This window comes from Myotis yumanensis, unplaced genomic scaffold (assembly GCF_028538775.1).
Source record: "Myotis yumanensis isolate MYYU_CA2020_CCGP unplaced genomic scaffold, mMyoYum1.0.hap1 SCAF_5, whole genome shotgun sequence".
In the NCBI taxonomy this organism is placed as follows: domain Eukaryota; kingdom Metazoa; phylum Chordata; class Mammalia; order Chiroptera; family Vespertilionidae; genus Myotis; species Myotis yumanensis.
Window position 1 is genome coordinate 20,664,049 of NW_027223756.1, and position 17,403 is coordinate 20,681,451.

General features: G+C 47.9%; 1 protein-coding gene and 1 long non-coding RNA gene across 2 annotated transcripts in view; one reads left to right on the forward strand and one right to left on the reverse strand.

Annotated features, from left to right (window-relative positions):
• Positions 1-556: 556 nt before the first annotated feature.
• On the reverse strand, positions 557-17,400 carry MYOZ3 (myozenin 3). Its single transcript, XM_070414590.1, has 6 exons — positions 15,648-17,400; positions 13,683-13,744; positions 8,256-8,410; positions 7,088-7,217; positions 6,490-6,652; positions 557-3,590 (listed from the first exon to the last, which is right to left on the reverse strand). Exons 2-6 carry the CDS (start codon positions 13,741-13,743, stop codon positions 3,422-3,424), a joined length of 678 nt encoding a protein of 225 aa, XP_070270691.1. The 5' UTR covers position 13,744; positions 15,648-17,400; the 3' UTR covers positions 557-3,421.
• The window catches only part of LOC139010318 (uncharacterized), a 31,275-nt gene continuing 23,009 nt past the window's right edge, over positions 9,138-17,403 (forward strand). Inside the window, exon 1 of the long non-coding RNA XR_011471499.1 lies at positions 9,138-9,535. This is a non-coding gene — a long non-coding RNA (uncharacterized lncRNA). The remainder of the gene's footprint in view (positions 9,536-17,403) is intronic.

A 17,403-nucleotide genomic window follows, 5' to 3' on the forward strand; every position in this document is an offset into this window, starting at 1 on the left:
TATTTTGTTGAGGATTTTAGCATCTATGTTCATCAGGGATATTGGCCTGTAATTCTCTTTCTTTATGTAGTGTTTTTCTCTTTGAAAGTAGGATAATGCTGGCTTCATAAAAAGCTTGGAAGTGTTCCCCCCTCTTGGATTTTTTGGAATAGTTTGACGAGGATAGGTGTTAGTTCTTCTTTGAATGTTTAGTAAAACTCCTTTGTGAATGCATCCAGACCAGGGCTTTTGTTTGCTGGGACTTTTTTGATTACTGCTTCTATTTCATCAGTTGTTATTGGCCTATTCAGGTTTTCTGATTCTTCCTGATTTGATTTGGGAGATTGTATTTTTTTAAGAATTTGTCCATTTCATCCCACTGTGGGGGTTTGCAAATTCTTCAAGTATATATAATGCTGATTTTAGTTCACTAATTCTTCGTGTTCATCTAATCTGCTACTAATCTATTAACTTTTTTAAAAGGAGGGATTATTTTAGTAAAATATAACATATGTACAGAAAAGTGCATAAAACACAAATTTATAACTAAATTAAGTATTTTAAAGTCAATGTCTGTGTCACAATCATAGAAATAGAAAATGTCCAGCTCTCTCAGAAGTTTGTCCTCTCACAAGCACAACCCTTTCTTTCCCCCAAAGTTACCACTACCCTGACTTTATTTAACACCGCCTTGCATCACTAAACATATGCATATGGACCTGTCTCCCTTTGCTTACCATTTTGGTTCTGAGATGTCTCTGTATTGCTGCATGGAACTGTAGTTCATTCATGTTCAGGGCTGCTATGTCTAATGTCAGGTTCCCAATGCTTTGGCTGTTCTCGGTCCTTTTCATTTCCATATCACTATGATTTCATTTACATAAAGAACAAAACAGGCAAAAGTATAGAGTTTTATATGAAGGGTTTTGGGCCCTTAAATTACATGAAAGGTTAATGACATGGCTTTTTCAGGATCCACATTTTACTTATTGTTGAATAAAGAAGCAAAATACAATATAATACAGTATGATCCCATGAAAACAAAAACATGTCTTTGCACTTACACAGCTATACACTGTACATATTTATCTCTTCAAATAATCCTAGAATTCTAGAAGCACCAGGCTACTACCAGTGGTTACCTATAGTATGTGGGAATGGGGCAGAGTGCAAGAGGGCGGGAAGGTCTGTGTTGTAGGGGAGGAGCTATGTGGGCAGATACCTTCACATTTTACTTTTTCCTTTATTTGTTTGTATATAAATCTTTACAGTAAAAATTCTTTCGTTTTTTTTTTAAACAACATCAGTGAAAGTCATTTTATCGAAAGAAGAAAGGAATGAGGATTTGCTTTGGGTGCAGCAGGCTCCCCATCAGGCTCTTGTCAGCTGTGCTGTGGTGGCTGCCATTACCCTCCAGAGCACGGCAGAGCCAACCTAAGGTGGTCGTAATGCTCTTCTTTGTTTAGGACACTTTAATGGTTGGTTTTCAGCGCATGGAAACATGGCTTTAAACAGCAGTGCCCAAATTCAAGATACATTGATTGCAAACAATTCTAAGAGTCAGGCTGCTGCCCCTTGAGACTGTGTGGGACACAGGGAAGGTCTAGAGCAGAAGGTAAAGGTAACCGCTATCCCACATGCCCTGGAAACCAGATGGATTCCTGGCCTTCTCATCCCCTCAAGAGAAATGGGGTCGGGGAATAGGCGGGTGGAAGCAAGGGGAAGAGGTGATTCATGGGCCAAGGGAGCCTGCAGTGATTAGAGGCTTCCTTCTCTCCAGTCTCATCCTAGGCCTGCTTCTCAAGCTGCATCCACTGCAAGATCATCTCTTCAGTTCAGAGCAGTAGTTGCATGAAGTCTAATGATCTAGCGCTCATTATGTATGTGTCCATCATTGTGCTCGCAACAACCCCTTACAGGGGCTACTATTCTTGTCCTCATCTTACAGGTGAGAAACAGAGGCCCACAGGGGAGAAATGGCTGGAAGTGGCAATTAGAACCATCCCATTCAGTCTGACTTCCCAGCCTGCACTCTTAACCTCTAAACTCTAAGGCAGGGCACTATTAAGAGGTGATTCCAGAGTGAGTGGGCAATGGGTTGGCCACCCAGTACAAAAAGACATCCACTGGAATAGGACAGTATCTATTTTGGCTCTGTCCCTGGACAAGCCCTTTTCTCCTTTTGAGCCTGGATATTCACATCTGTAAAATGGGACAATACTTTTTTTTAGGGTTGTACTGAATTTTAGAAATTGGACATATAGAGAACCTCCTAGCAGCTGAAGCACTGAGGCATCCAATAAAAAGCCGCCATCATCATCACCACATCCTCATTACCACTTGAACTAAGGCATTCCTTTCTCTCCTCTTCCTAGTGAGCCAGAGTAGAGCCCTGAATGACTCCAATAGGAAACTTGGCAAGATCTACCCAAGGCCTGCTCAGAGTGGTGAGCAGAAGGAGGTGGGAAGGAGTCTTTACAGGTTCTCCACTTTGCACCTGTCCTGCAAGGTGCCCAGGGAGGTGTCCCTTCTTCCCATCCCCGTGGCCACCTTCCTAGTTCAGGCCTTGCTCCTGGAAGGCTTCCTGATCCAATCTGTGCCCACATAGCAATCACTGAGACCCTTGACTCCCCAGCTTAAGAACCTTCCCCATTTTCTTACTGCAGCTTACCCCAACCTGGCCTTCTAAGGCAGCGGTCACCAACCTTTCGGACCTCACAGACCATCGGTTGGCGACGCTGTTCCAAAGGTTTCCTTAAACCAGCAGTCACCAACCTTTTGGACCTCGCAAACCACCAGTGGTCTGCAGACCACCGGTTGGCGACCACTGTTCCAAGGAGTCACCGACTGCTTAAACACAGGCTCTCCCTGCTCAGGAACACCCTGCCCTATGGCAGTTCTCCACCCTTCCAGCTTACCCTGGTTCACTGGCCAAGAGTGCCTCCCCTGGAGCACACCCTCTTCCCTTAATCGACTCTTACTCCTCCTCTGAAGTCCTGTTCAAATCCCCTGGAATTGATCCCCCTCTCCCCCACCCACACACACACCCAGGGTTCAAGATCCCCTCCCCTGCCTCACTACATTTTGTTTTTCAGGTGCTTTAGGAAAAATTAAGATAATTTACTGCTTTATAAATATGTCTTCCCTACTATCTTTTCCTACTCTAGGTCAGGGACCAGACTCCTCTGCATGGAGCTGTCACAATGTCTAGCACATAGTAGGTGCTTAGTAAATGTTAGAGCATGAATAAAGACGACAGCATCTCAGTAAAAGGAAAAACTTTCTAAACCCCATTATCTGTGAACTACCGAACTTTGTGACCTTTGAGGCCATTTGCAATAGGTTTTGTGTGTGAAGGCCCTTTGTAAACTGTGAAGTGCAGTCCACAAATCTTGGCTCCTGGTATTCCCCAAACTCTGAGACCGGGGACTGAAGGCTGGGGCTACAGGTCCTCAGACTCTGGGAGGTTGCGGACCCAGCCCTGGGCCACTCTGTTGAAGTTGGGTCTGAGGCGGAGGAGTTCCAAGCCACTGGTGAGCTCTGGGAGGAAGGGGGTGCCTGTCCTGGACGTGGTCTCCCCCACCAGGGGTCCTCCAAATGGCACGGGGTTCCTAGGGGAAGAAGAGCAGCAGGAGAGGTGGGCTGGGAAGGAACAAGATGGCAGCACACTGACTTGCGGGTCTATGTGGGGCCTCTCCCTGCCTCTCTCCAGGACTCAGTTTTCCCTTCTGTACAGCAAGGCTTTGCACTACCTTTAACAGGTTTCTCTAGCTCTGCCCCTAGTTGGGATGGCTTGTTGCTTAGAAATTGGAGCCAAGCTTTCAGAGTTGGGATTGGCTTGTCCTAAGCAGAACTCTAGGTTCCCCATAAGCAAGCTCCAGAAGGCAGCAGAGTTGGAACAGGGTGTTTCCTTTGTCTTTTCATCTCCCCTCAGAGAACCATGCCACAAACTGAAGTAAAAGGGGAGGACGAGAAAGAGCATTGAGAATCAGGGAAGTGCAGATTACAACAGACCTGCGTTTCTAACCATAAGACTGGCAAGAAGAAATGATGGATAACGGGGCAGAGCTTCACTCATATACTACTGTTTGGAGGGCACACTGGTGCCGCTCCCTTGGAGGATAGTTTAGCAGGATCATTTTAATCTGAAAATATGCAAATTCTGCCATCCAGCAACTCTACCTGTAAGCATATGGCTTCGGGAAGCGCATGCACACACGCACAAGGAAGCAGATATGAGCAGGGATTAGTGACAAGACAGAAACAACTCAGGGTCCATTGGCAGAGGAACGGACACAACAGAAGTAGTGTAGTCACATGATGGAATATTATACAGTAGCTCAAAAGGAATGAAAATAATATAAAGTAGGGTAGATTTTAAAAGCGTAATGTTGAGTGAAAAAAGCAAGCAAGTTACAAAAAGATGCAAAGTATTAAAACACATGTATACACACAAAATAATGCTATATCCCCTATTGGTATGTGGCTGCTCTTAGAAAATGTTCTGAAAACTTACACACCAACCTGACAACAGTGTTACCTTTGGAAAGGAAACTGGGATTGAGGACAAAGAAACCCTTCTTTTGTAGTTGCATAGTTAGTTTGTTTTTAAGAGAATATAAGTATGTGACTTTAAAACTATTCTTTAATTTTAAGAGAAATAAAAAGCATTGATCATGTGCTGTTTTCTCCACAAGCTGGGCTCAATGGGAAGAGGAGAGTGCTTGCCCCTGGGGTGGAAAGGCAAAACTTGGGCCAGGGCCTGGGTTCCAGCCGAGATAGGGTTTCTGCTTGGACTACCCCAGCTGTGGCAGCAACAGCCAGGCCCCCTAGGGACAGGCTGGGATGTTTCCAAGCCAATGCAAGCCTCACAATTGGACCCTTGACTAGGAGCCCAGAGACCTGGCTCCTGAGCACAGCTTGGCCACCAACACTGCTGTTCCTCCTCAGTCTGCCTCAGTTGGCCCTTCTGCCCCAGAAGGATCTAGGTTCAGGGCTCCCTAAGACCCTTCTGCTGGTGAGAATGTGCCTGTCTGTCATACCTGAGGTTTAGATGGATGGGGCTGCAACCTGAGCTGGCCAGCCTGGAAGCTGGCTGTCAGGACTGAATGTCTGCTGACGGTTTTAAATAGCTGGGCAGGCAGGGTCTGACGGCCCCAGGAGGTGAGAGAGCACAGGCCTGGCTGGCGAGAGACCCCAGAACATCTGCCAATGGCTCATGGCTCACACAACACCCTTTGGGTATAATTCTTTCCATCAAGGCCCTCCCTGACTTAGAGGGCAGTCACATGCTGCCTCAGCAGTCTCCTCTCAAAGCTCATCACCCCCAGTTCCTTCAGCTCTTCCTCAGGGGGCCTGGTCTCCAGGCCCTGGCGCCACCCATCAATTTTTGTCAGACAGACATAGTCTCCACGTGTGGTCTGAGCAGATGCCAGAAGAGCTGGACTGTGGCCTCCTCTCCACGGACCCTCCACTTTCACACTTACTGTGGTCCAAGCCGGAGGAGCATTTTTCAGAAATAGCATCAGTCTGAGGAAGCCAATTGCAATTGAAATCTATCCCCCAGCCCAAGGTCTTCCTCCAGTGCCAAGCTCCTGTCTTGATCCCTATGATTTGTTTCTGAGCCCTCAGGGCAGAATGTTAAATATATCCTTTTATTCCCCATTAGCTTTTCCAACTATCATTTCAACCTGTAAATAATAGTGATAATAATAGCAGCTCTTGTTTATTGAAAGCTTATTGCTTGCCAGAAACTTTGGCTATGGCTTCTTATGTGATCCTCACAACAATCTTATGAAGTAGATACAATAATAGTCTCATTTTACAGATAGGGAAATGGAGGCTCAGAGAGGTTAAGTCACTTTCCCACGGTCACACAGTCAGTTAAGGAATCTGCATTTAAGCCCACGTTGAGGCCCCATGCTGTAAACACTATAAACCACTCCTCTGTGACTCTCATCTCCAGTGTTCGTCTCACTGCTACTCCCTGCTTTGGTGCAGCCTCAAAGCCACTTCCTAGGCATTGATGAAAATGAGGAACAGGCTGCGCTATCTAGGACGGGTGAGATCAGGGGGTCCCACCCAGGAAGGACGCATACCTCTATGAGCATCAAAGAGGGGGCACACAGTAGTGATGGAGAACAAGAAACTAAGCTCTGGAGTCAGACAGCCCAGACTTGGACCCCAGCCCTGCCCTGCATGTTCTTGTTTTGGGACTTTGGGCAGGTTGCTGATATTTCTGAACAGGTCTCTTCACAGGCAGAATACGGAAAACTGTAGCACCAGCCTCACCCTGTTGTGGGGAGGATCCAATGAGATGTGTGGCACAGTCCCTGTACATTTATTGAGGACCTACTATGTGCTGAGGCCAAGAGCTCAATAAATGTTTATAACATGTTCAGATACAGCCGGGCATGTAGAAAGTACTCAGGAAATTCAGCTACTGCTGTGGTTATGATTGGCACCTGTGCACCCTCCCGCCCTCTCCCCAAGCTGCCCACCCTGCCTTACTTGTTGAAATTTCGATACTGTGCAGGGCTGGGGGTGTGACTTCGGCCATTGCTCTGGTAGTCTCGGTAGCTGACAAACTCCTGCCACGGGCAGTGGTAGCCCTTGGGGATGACCGTGTGGTTGAACTTCTCTGGCGGGATGCTCTTGAGTGGCTCGGCATAGCCTGGAGGTGAGCACGGCATTCGGGTTCCTTTCTCCCTGGGCCCCCACACCCACACCCACCTCAGAAAGGGGTTGGGGGAGGGAAGACCGAAGGTGGGAAAGGGAAGTGTATATGGGGTGTGGCAGGGAGGGTGATGCCAAAAGTTGTTCCCTCAAAAGGTAACCTTCCTCATCCCTGGGAACAAGGAGGATTGGAGTAGGGGAATTACCAGTTGAGGTTCAGCTTCTAATCTTGACTTGCTGTGTGATCTGGGGTGCGTTGCTGCTCCTCTTGGGTTAGGTCCATGGAGGGGTGTGTGTGTTTGGATAGGGAAGGGGGTGGACTAGATGCTCTGGGCTCTCTTCCTGCCCCACTGTGGAGCAGTGTGCCCACACTCTGATTCCTACCCCATAACCCTGCCCTTCCTCTTTGGTCCAGATTGGGGAGGCCACTCACCTGGTGCCAGGGCGCTGGGGCTAGGGGCGCGCTTCACCCGGGAAGCTTCAGGCTGGGCATCCTCAGGGTCCCCGGCTGGGAAGATGTGGAGCTCTGAGTGGCAGTTCTGCAACTCCAGGCTGTTGGCAACCTGGGCAATGGATAGCCTTGATATTGCAGACCCATCACCCAGCGTCCCCTCTTGTGGGGTCTCCCTCCACACTCACTGTCCCTGGTTCTGCTGTTCCAAGTCACCGTCCCCTAAGTGCTCTTCCAGCCACCGTCTGGGAGTGGGAGTGAGGGGTAGGCAAGGGGCCAGGGATCACCCTCCACAAAAAAGAGGGGCACATAATCCTAGCACCTACCTCCTGGAGATGTTGGGGGAGGGTTATGAGTGAATTGTGCAGTGCCCTAAACCCAGTGCCCAGGACAGAGAGATACTTTGTATATAGTTGCTACTATAATATTAACCCTGGGCAAATAACCTCCCTGAACTCAGTTTCCCTCTCTGTGAAATGGAGATGATGATAAACTCACTTTTTGAGCGATAAATGAGCTGATAACATTTAAGTTCTTAGCTACCTGTGTCTTAGATACATAGCAAAGGTAAGTGTTTGTTACCTTCATTATTCTGCCATAAAACTCAGTTGCCTCCTGTCTCATCCAGAAATTGGGTGGAGTACGGATGAGATGCCCCTGCGTTCATTAGGGTGGCCGAAACTGCCTGCTGCCTTTTTGAAGCCTGAGGATAAGCATCCTTGCCTCCGTTCTCTACCAGCTGACTGGTCTGCGGTCTTGTCCTTCTTCCAGTGGGAAGCAGAGAAAGGGACATTCTGTGTTTTCCATCTTAGATCAGGTTGAATCTAAATTTAGCTTGCTGCAAATTCAGCCCAGCACACATGACTATTTTTCAGCACCATTGGTAGGAGCTGGAGCCCCTTCACTCTGCAGCTCCCCCTGCCCACTCCATGTTATATTTTGTCTTGGGAGAGAGATGTGCATTGAAGACAAAACTTCTAGGTTCACACAGCAAGGCAGGGGGTCAGTCTGATGGGAATGTCACAGCCCTCTCTAGCTGGAGCTTGAGGGACTGCCCAGGTGCCAGAGGTCCTCACCTGGCTATTTGGTTTTAGGCAAACCGCTGGCCTCTCTGGGCCTCAGTTTCCCTATGAGCACAATGGGGTCTTACCTCCCGCTGGCTGGCAGCAAGCTCAAAGGTGAATTTCTGCACACGGCGCTGTCTCTCCTGGAAGAGGAGGGATCCTCGATTGTTGCGTAGTGATAGCTCCTCCATCATTAAGTCCTGGGGCATGCTCAGCTTCTTGCCCAGGTCCAGCAAAGGGACTGCAGGGAGAGGCCAGGCCACTCAGAGACACTTCTAAGGATATCTCCTCATGGCACTGTCCGTGGTGTGCGAGAATGCCGGCTTCTCCCCACACTTGCCAACACTGAGTGCCATCATTCAGTGGACTCTGTCCACCTGGTGGGCAGAGATGACACCTCAGAGTTTAATTTGCATGTGTCTGACAGTGAAATGAGCATCGTTTCAGATGTCCTTTGGCCGTTTGTGTTTACTTATTCCATGGATTTCCTGTGCAGCTCTTTGCCCACAGCGGTGGAGGTAGTGAGAAATGGCCAGTTCCTCGATATCTTTAAAGGTAAGCCCTGGGTAAGGGATACGAAAGAGAGAGGGTAGAGTGGGAGGGCGACAGCAGGCTTTCTGGCCCGAGTCACTGGAAGGTTGGAGCGGCCACTCCCTGAGATGTGGAAGGTCTGGAGGAGGAGAAATTGTGGGGAGAGTTGGGAATTCAGTTTAAGATCTCGACCTTTCCAAGTGAGCAAATTTCTGTTTTATATAATGCTTACTCCATATTTAAGACCCCCTCATTTCTTCAAAATTGGGCATATAAGGTTTAAAGAGACTTGTATGTATCCATGTGGAGAGACTCGAGTTCATGGGAGGTAACTGACCTGAGATCAAGATTGGGGCATAAGAAGAGAAATAAGTGTGATGTTTTCAATGAAGAACATCACACTTATTTCTCCTCTTATAGTTGAGACAATAGCCAGTTTATAGCTTGGGGCTCCAACATTTAGACGGAGGAATGACACAGCCCTGGAGCCTGGGAGGAGCACCCAGTGAGGCAGGAGGAAATCTAGAGCATGGTGTCCTGGAAACCAAATGATTAAAGCATTTCAAGGAAGATGGGCTGATCAACAGACTCAGATGCTGCTGATGTGTCAAGTAAGATGAGGGCTAAATTGACGATGATATTTAGTAATGTGCCGTTACTATTGGTGATCTTCACAGAAGCAGTTGCTGGGAAGTATTGGGTGTCAAAGCCTTATTGGAGAGGGTTCAAGAGAAAATGGACAGAGGAACCGTTGGGCCACACCACGAGGAAGCAATGAGCCAAATCTAGGACGTGGAACATTCTACAGGGCAACTGGCCTGGTTTCTTCAAAAGAGTGAGTGACATGGGAAAAATAAGTGGGGGTTGTTTTAGATTAAAGGAGATTTAAGGGACATAGCAACCAAATAGAAACAATGACCCTTATTTGAATCCTCATTATAACAAAGTAGAAGATTGGAGAAAGTTGACTGAGACTGGTTATTAGACAGTATTGCTAATTTTGTTTTGTGTGCTGATAACTTTGTGGTGTGTAAGGAAATCATTTTTATGTTTTTTAAGCATTCGGAAGTATTTAGAGCATGAAATGACATACTCTTTGGGATTTGCTTTGGATTCCAGAAATGAAAGGAGGGCCATGGGGATTTGCACTCTCCTTTTACGTGTTTGGAAATTGGCTTGGTAAAATGTTAGAAGAAGAGAAGGAGAAGAAAGTAGAGACAACTGCTTTGAGGAGCTGTGCTCTAGACCAGCGTTCTCCAACCCTTCCGACCTCACGGACCACCGGTTGGCGAACACTGCTCTAGACCATGGCTGAAGGCAGCTGTGCAGTCAGGAGGGGTTGTTCGTTTATTTGTTTGTTTCTAAAGAGGGAGAAATAACAGCATGTTTGTTAGCTGATGGGAAAATTTGACATGCAATAGAGAGAGTGGAGAATTACTGAAGGCATATCTGTCCTTGAGTAAGAGAGAGGGAGGGGAGGGCATCCGGTGCCCAACTAGAAGGGTTGGCTTCAGACTGGCAAGGAGAGTTCATCTACCACATCAGGAAGGAAAACTGAGAACGTGGACATAAGGCCAAGCAATGGACAGCTGTGGAGGGGGCAGCTTGCAGATGTTCTCTCTGGTGACTTCACTTTTCTCAGTGAAATAAGAAGGTCATTAACTGAGAATGAAGATGGGGGAGGAGGCATTGGAGGGTTGAGGAGAGAGGTTGCCAAAGTTGTCTGAGAGTAGCATGGGTGGGTGAACAGGCCGGGGAGATGGACATGGTCACCAGGCAGCACTGAGGCCAGTCAGGGGCTGTGACTCATTCCATTCAGTGGACTCCTACAGAGCCTTTTTGAAAAGGAGGTTGATGTTTTTCTCATTCTTTCAGCAGATATAGACAGAGCACCTTCTACATGTTAGGGGCATAAAGGAATCCGCTGTAGGTTAGAAGGGGGAAAAGTACGTTTCAGGAAAATCTATATTCTAAGGTCCCACTTGTATATTTAAAAAAATAAATAGCCAAAACCGGTTTGGCTCACTGGATAGAGCGTCGGCCTGTGGACTGAAGGGTCCCGGGTTCGATTCCGGTCAAGGGCATGTACCTGGGTTGCAGGCACATCCCCAGTAGGAGATGTGCAGGAGGCAGCTGATCAATGTTTCTCTCTCATCGATGTTTCTAACTCTCCATCTCTCTCCCTTCCTCTCTGTAAAAAATCAATAAAATATATTTTAAAAAATAAATAAATATATGTTCATACATGCATTGAAAAATCTGCAAAGACCATGCCTAATATTAGCAATGATGACTTATGGGACAGAGGAAGATGGAGGGCTAGAAATTGTAATTGTTTGCACTGTTATTTTTTTAAAACAAAATGTACTGCACACTTAAAAATACAAAAAAAAAGAAAGAAACAAAAACATAAAAAACAAATATAACAAAAAGTCTTCTGGCATTATATTCTCAAATATTATCCAGACGATCAGAGTTTAGTATTTAAAAAAAAAAAAGAAAAGAAAAAAAGCTATAGACAAAACCTATTTGACTAAGCAATTCTGGCATTCATTCTTGGGGAGAAAAATGGAATAAATATGCCCGAAGATATAAGTACAAGAATGTTTATTACAGTGAGGTTTCAAATTACGAAACCTGGGATCAGTCTGTGGTGGATGCTGCCAAGGTGCCCTTTATCAGTGGTTGACAGCCCACAACTGCCACCTTCTGCAAAAAACTGCCCAGGTGGACAGAAGGGGTCATGGTTCTTGCTGAAGATGGGGTGATTTCTGTGGCACCCCCAGGGTCAGACTAAATCTGAGCTACAGCTGAGCCTACATCCTTGCTCAGCAATTTCCCCTGCCCTGTCCTACTTCACTTCCCTTCTCCTGAGAGTGCAACCTCAGTAAGTCACTTGCTCAAGAATCCTCATACTCTGCTCCTAAGGGTTCCACCCTGAGACGAGCCTTCATGACACCATTTGAAGGTTTGTATGAGTATAAAATATATAACATATGACATGCTAGGGAAGCAGGGGGAGGTGGTGAGGATGGAAAGGAGTCTGTGGTATGCTGCTAAGTGAAAAGAAATTTAAGTTGAAGAACACAGTGTATAGTCTTTAGACCACACGTGTGTATTTGCATTTATATAAATATGTTTATATATGAACAGAAAAAGGGTTGACATAAATATTAGAACATTGGTTATCTCCAGATGGTTCTACTAGAAGGAACTCTCACTTTCAAAGTCCTTCATGTCTGTTTTGTCTGAATATTTTCTAAAATGACTAGAGGCCCGGTGCATGGATGTGTGCACCAGTGGGGTCCCTCGGCCTGGCCTACAGGGATCGGGCCAAAACTGACTCCCTGACATCCCCCGAGGGGTCGCAGATTGCGAGAGGTGGTTCTCGGGTGACACAGCCCAGAATCGGGCTCCCTCCTCTCTGGTTCCGGTGCATCACCCGAGAACCACAGCTGCCAAGTCACCGCAGCTCAGCAGCTCCTGGTAGTCAGTGCGTGTCATAGCTACCAGCCAGTCGGCTGGTCAGCTGGTTGGCCGGTCGCTTAGGCTTTTATATGTATAGATGTGTTATTTGTATAACCATATAGTAAAGAAGCAGATCTGGAGTGAAATCTCGGTTATATCACCTACTAGGATGTGTGACTACCTATCTCCTCTGGGCCTCAGTTTCTCATCTGTTAAATGGTGATAATAATGTCTAGTTGACAGAGTTGTTGTGGAGGTTATGTAACATAAAGCATCAAAGCTCTTAGCACAGTATCTGACACATGATAAGCACACAGTAATGGTATTTTCATTATTCTTACTCTGCAATGGGTGTCTTTTGGTAGCAAAACCATGAGGTAGTTTTTGTTTTGTTTTTTTACTTTATATTTTTCTTTAGTTTCAAAATTGTCTTTAAGTAATAACCTAGCAATAGTCAACATTTTACATATTTCCAGTCTGGCATAAATGATGTGTGCCAATATTTTGGGATCAAATTAATTGCTTAGAAGAGAGAATGCATGGCCCTATTCTTCTGGTTAGAGCACCAACCAACACTTCACAAAGTTGTGTGTTTCAGCACATGAAATCATGGAATAAAAGAAAAAACTTGACTCACACAAAAGGAGGCAAGAACACATAAAACAGGTTAAGAGGATGACTCACATATGCTTAAGTACTTCTTAGGCAAAACTTAGCAGTGAACTTAGGGTTTATCAGAGCTCGGCTCACTGTCCACCTGTGTCGGAATAACCCAGGTGCTGGTCTAAAAGGCAATGCATGGCCCCCTCCCCAGGTCCACTGAGTCAGAACCCCTGGGGTGGATGCTGGCAATCTGCATTTTAACCAACACCATGTCACTGTGATTGACATGAAAGTTTGAGAGGCCTGACTTAGTTGAATTTGCTTTTTTTAAATTCTTGAAATGCTCTAAAGTAAGCCAAGTATATAGACTCCAAAATTATGCCAAGAGTTCTGAGAGGTCTTATAAAGTTGATAAACATGTATTTTAGATGATTTATGCATTAGGATGAGTCGGTTTTTAAGTGAAATGGTTTGAGTCCAACTGGGGTAGCCTGTTCTTGACACCTGCCCACTTTTCCCCCAACCCGTCTCTTGCCATGGGGACTCCGTGAGACGCAGTTTCAACAAGCAAGGACAAGCGTGTGGGGAGCTTGGGGCTGCAGTTAAGGCTGGATCTGGGATCAGAGCCCGTCGAGTTCCATTTGAGACTGAGGCAAGGACTTAGCTGGGGCCAGGCTTGGTCTAGGGCACGCAACTGCAGCTTCTGGATGTGAGGACAGCAGGGCAACGCCCTTCCCAATGCTTTGGGGAGCTTCCAGCCCAGGTGGCAGATTCCACAGGCACTCCCTTGGGGCTGGCCTGGAACTCATACCTGTTTTTGTAGGCCTGGGGCCAGCAGACCTGAGTGACTGCAATCTGGGACCAAAAAAGGATGGGGTCTGAGGAATGCACACAGGCTGGGTCCACCTTACCTGGTCCAGCTTGGTCCCCCATGGCAGCCATCACTGGCTCCTTCTGCTCCTTGGGGATCATCCTGTAGATGAGATGATCCACAAATGGGCCAGGCCGCCTCCATTGCCCTCCCAGGCCTCCTTCAAGTCCCTGGCCCACTCAACTCCAGCCCACCCCAAGGTCTCAAGCAAGGGCTGTCTGAGCTGGGTGGGCCTTTGGGGTCTCTACATACAGAGGAGGAGGCTGAGTCCAGGGAGGGTGAGGGAGATGCTCAGTGCTTCCATGCAGCTAGAGGAGCACTCTCTCTTTAGGGGGTAAACTCTGGGACATTACGGGTGGGAGGTGGGGGTCTCAAACTATTTTCATCCACTGATGTAGGTGAGCTCTGATCAGTGGCTGAAAGAAGTTGGAGGTTTACATCAGGGGGAGAAGGGGTATAGGTGGATAGGCATGGGTGACACTGGGGTCTGCAAGGCTGGCCCTCCCTTCCTTTCCCTAGTACTTGGCCCTAAGACTTGAGGGCACAGGCTGGTCCAAGGAAGCTGAGAAAACCATCATCCCCTCCTATACCCTCACCCCAGAACTGACTTTCATGATGCTCCCTTTTATTTTAATAATGTTTTTATTTTAAAATTACAGTTGACACACAAAATTATATTAGTTTTAGGTGTATGGCATAGTGATTAGATAGTTATACAACTTACGAAGTGATCACCCCAATAAGTCTAGTACCCCATGGTGCTCTCTTCTTTCTCACCCTTCTCTTTCTCCTCCTCCACCCACCCCCCATTTGTATCTCATGACACTTTCTAGGAAATTTGCAAATAAAATGAGGTTCAGAACCTCCCCCAAACCCCTGCAGGCCCCAAGTCTAAATCCCCAAACTTGCCCCCCAAAAGAGGAGGCAGATCCTTTGAACCCCCGACAGATTACACACCCCTGTTACACACCTCTGCTTTTTTCCAGATTTTCCTATATTCCTTCCTACCGTCTGGACCCCCACACTCACTCCCAGCCTAGGTCAGTGGGCACTGAGCTGGGTAGCTTGGCAGCTAATCGGTGTCTCTGACTCCCTCTATAACTGTGAGCAAGTTGCTTTCCAGCTCTGTGACTCAGTTTCCCCCTCTGTAACATAAAGGGTTGGGCTAGATCATGGGGATCCATGGATGGGCTTCAAAAGCATCCGTGAGCCCCCTAAAATGATGCAAACATGAGCACGTCTGCACGCATTTGGGTGAGGGTCATGAGATGATTGAGAGAGCTCCGGCTGTGACCCCTGAGGACTCCACAGTCCGCAGACCTGTTTCTCGATCATCACCCCCTTTTCAGAAATTCACAGACATTGGGAAGGGCCCCTCATTTTCCAGACAGGCACCCTACTTCCCTCTACTCCCTAAAAATCTTGGAATCCTGAGCAGAGCCATTAGCTAACCCCCACCATGAATCCTAGCCACCCCTTCCCCGTTTAACCTAGAGTAACCTAGGCTTAGAATCCCTCCCTTTCCAACTCAGGATTCAGGCTTCAACGAGGCCCCACACTCCCCAGACTCTGCAGTCCCTTCCCCTTCTTGGACAGGAAGGGGCTCTGGGAATTGGCTCATCTCCTCCACCCACTCCCCACAGCTCCTCAAATTCCCCTAGGATCCTGGTACCTGAGCGCTGGGACCACCGTGGGCAGAGAGAATATCAGACCCTCAAGATTAACGCCTCTGTCGAGGAGCTGAGAGTTGGGTGGTCAGTGTCCGTGCAGCCGTCGGGCGGTCAGAGAGCTGAGTGTGCCCTGCAGCCAGCTCTGGCTTCAGCTGACGAATTGTCCCTGCCTTGTTGTGGCTCAAAGCCTTATTTCGGGCTGCAACAGGATCCAGGGACAGATGCTAAAAGCACCAGGCCCCAGGGAAGACAGGTGCCCCAGCAGCAGGCCCTTGCCGACAGAAGGCTTTGCACACACGAACACACAAACGTTCATATGCACACACCAAAGTCACCTGGAAATGCTGAGAGTCAGTCTCCAGTCACTTGAGCTTGCTAATTGTATCCTTAGTGCCTAGAATGGAGCCTGATAGGATTACCATAGATATTTGTTGGATGGATGGATGGATGGATGGATGGATGGATGGATGGATAGGTAGATGGATGGGTGGATGGATGAATTGTCCTTCAGTATCTTTGTTTGACTTATTCTTTCTTTCCTGCCTTCTCTTCTTCTTTCTGCCTCCTTCCTTCTTCTCTCCCTCCACCTTCTCACATTCTCTGAGCCTCTATGGACTGTAAATAAATAAGGCAGGACTCCGTGCTCAAGGAGCTCAGCCAGGCCCAAGTCAGGCCCATAAATAAGCCTTTGAGACGCATCATGGGAAATGCTCTGGGAGGACCCAGGGGAGGGTGCCATCAGCTCAGCCTTGGGGGTGGGGAAGGCTTCCCAGAGGAAGAGACATTTGAGCTGGGCCTTGAAGGCTGAGTGGGAGTTCACTGGGCAGAGAGAGGACACAGGAATTGCAGGCAGAGGCCGGGTCATGTATAAAGATGGTAGGAGGTCGGCAAGTAGAGCCAGAACTGGGGGGTGGGGCAGTGCTGAGAGATGAGGCCAGACAGGTGGGCAGGGGCCAGATCACAGCAAGCTTTTCAAAAGGCAAGTGTGCTTTATAAAGAGCCGTGAAGAGTTTAAAGTGGTGGGATGGAGTGGTCAGATTGGCATTTTTCCAAAGATATCTCTGGCTGCCATATGGAAAATGGGGGGGGGGGGGGTGCAGGGAAGGGGTCATACTGGAGGCAGGCCTTCACTATGGTCAGGGGAGGGATGGGGTGCCTTAATGGGCAGTGACAGAGGGCATCCATAGGAGGAGAGGGATTCGAGGGGTATTTGGGGAATCACTAGGTCCTTGTGAGAGATTGAATGTGGGAGGTGAGGAGAGGGCCACTCCGGTGTCTGGCTTAGGTGACTAAGGAAGGTAACAGGAGGAGCAGATTGGGCAGGGGGGATACTGCATTCAGGGAAGGCTCCAGCTAAAAATAAAGATTGGGGGAGAGGCATACCAACTACTCCCATGGAAGGGTGGGAGCAGCAAGGATGCACAGGGCCTGGGCAGGGGTATCTGTACCTGTGTGACAGACACTGTCTAAGGACGTATTTCTGACAACCTTCTTAGGAAGAGCCTGGACTTTGCTGTAGACGGCCTGGGCGCGGCTTTCTTCCACTTGGGTTCCTCTACTCAGCCTCTGCAGGGCCTGAGCGTCCAGATAGGAAGGTGAGGAATGTTCCTAGGGCAGGCATGGCCTCACCTGGGAGTGGGGCCACAGTTCCCTTCTTCGGGCAAAGGATGCCCCCATCAGGAGAGGAGCACTCCTAATGGTTTGTCCTGCTCTCACTAGGATTGTCTGGACTTGAACATTACCTCCTGCTCTTGCCTGGAGCTCTGACCTGCTTCTGAGGAAGCAGCCCAGAGCCCTGAGCCCTGCCCCAGCTTGGCCCTGCACACTCCAGTGACAGTGCCTTGTGGTCAGGGCCTGGGCAATACCACCCTGAGACATCTTAGCCCAGCTCACTCATTACACAGATAGGGAAGCTGAGGCCTAAAGAGAAAAGGAGTGGGTTTACCCTGGGTCACCTAGCTAGTAGACGATAGAACCAGGACTTCAACTCAGTGACATCTCCTATGGCCTGGAGTTTTTATGTTGTTCCCTATCTCTTCTCATGGTTGCTACTTCTCAAGCTCCCATCCCATGTGTATCAAACATTCTCAT

Bases quoted from the DNA above. Each gene is read 5' to 3' on its own strand.
- MYOZ3 (XM_070414590.1), bottom strand. From the start codon at position 13,743: ATGATCCCCAAGGAGCAGAAGGAGCCAGTGATGGCTGCCATGGGGGAC. The intron at 7,218-8,255 runs GTAAGACCCCAT...TCCATTGCCCAG, and splicing joins TTGCTGCCAGCCAGCGGGAG to GTTGCCAACAGCCTGGAGTT. The intron at 6,653-7,087 runs GTGAGTGGCCTC...GCTCACCTCCAG, and splicing joins CCCCAGCGCCCTGGCACCAG to GCTATGCCGAGCCACTCAAG.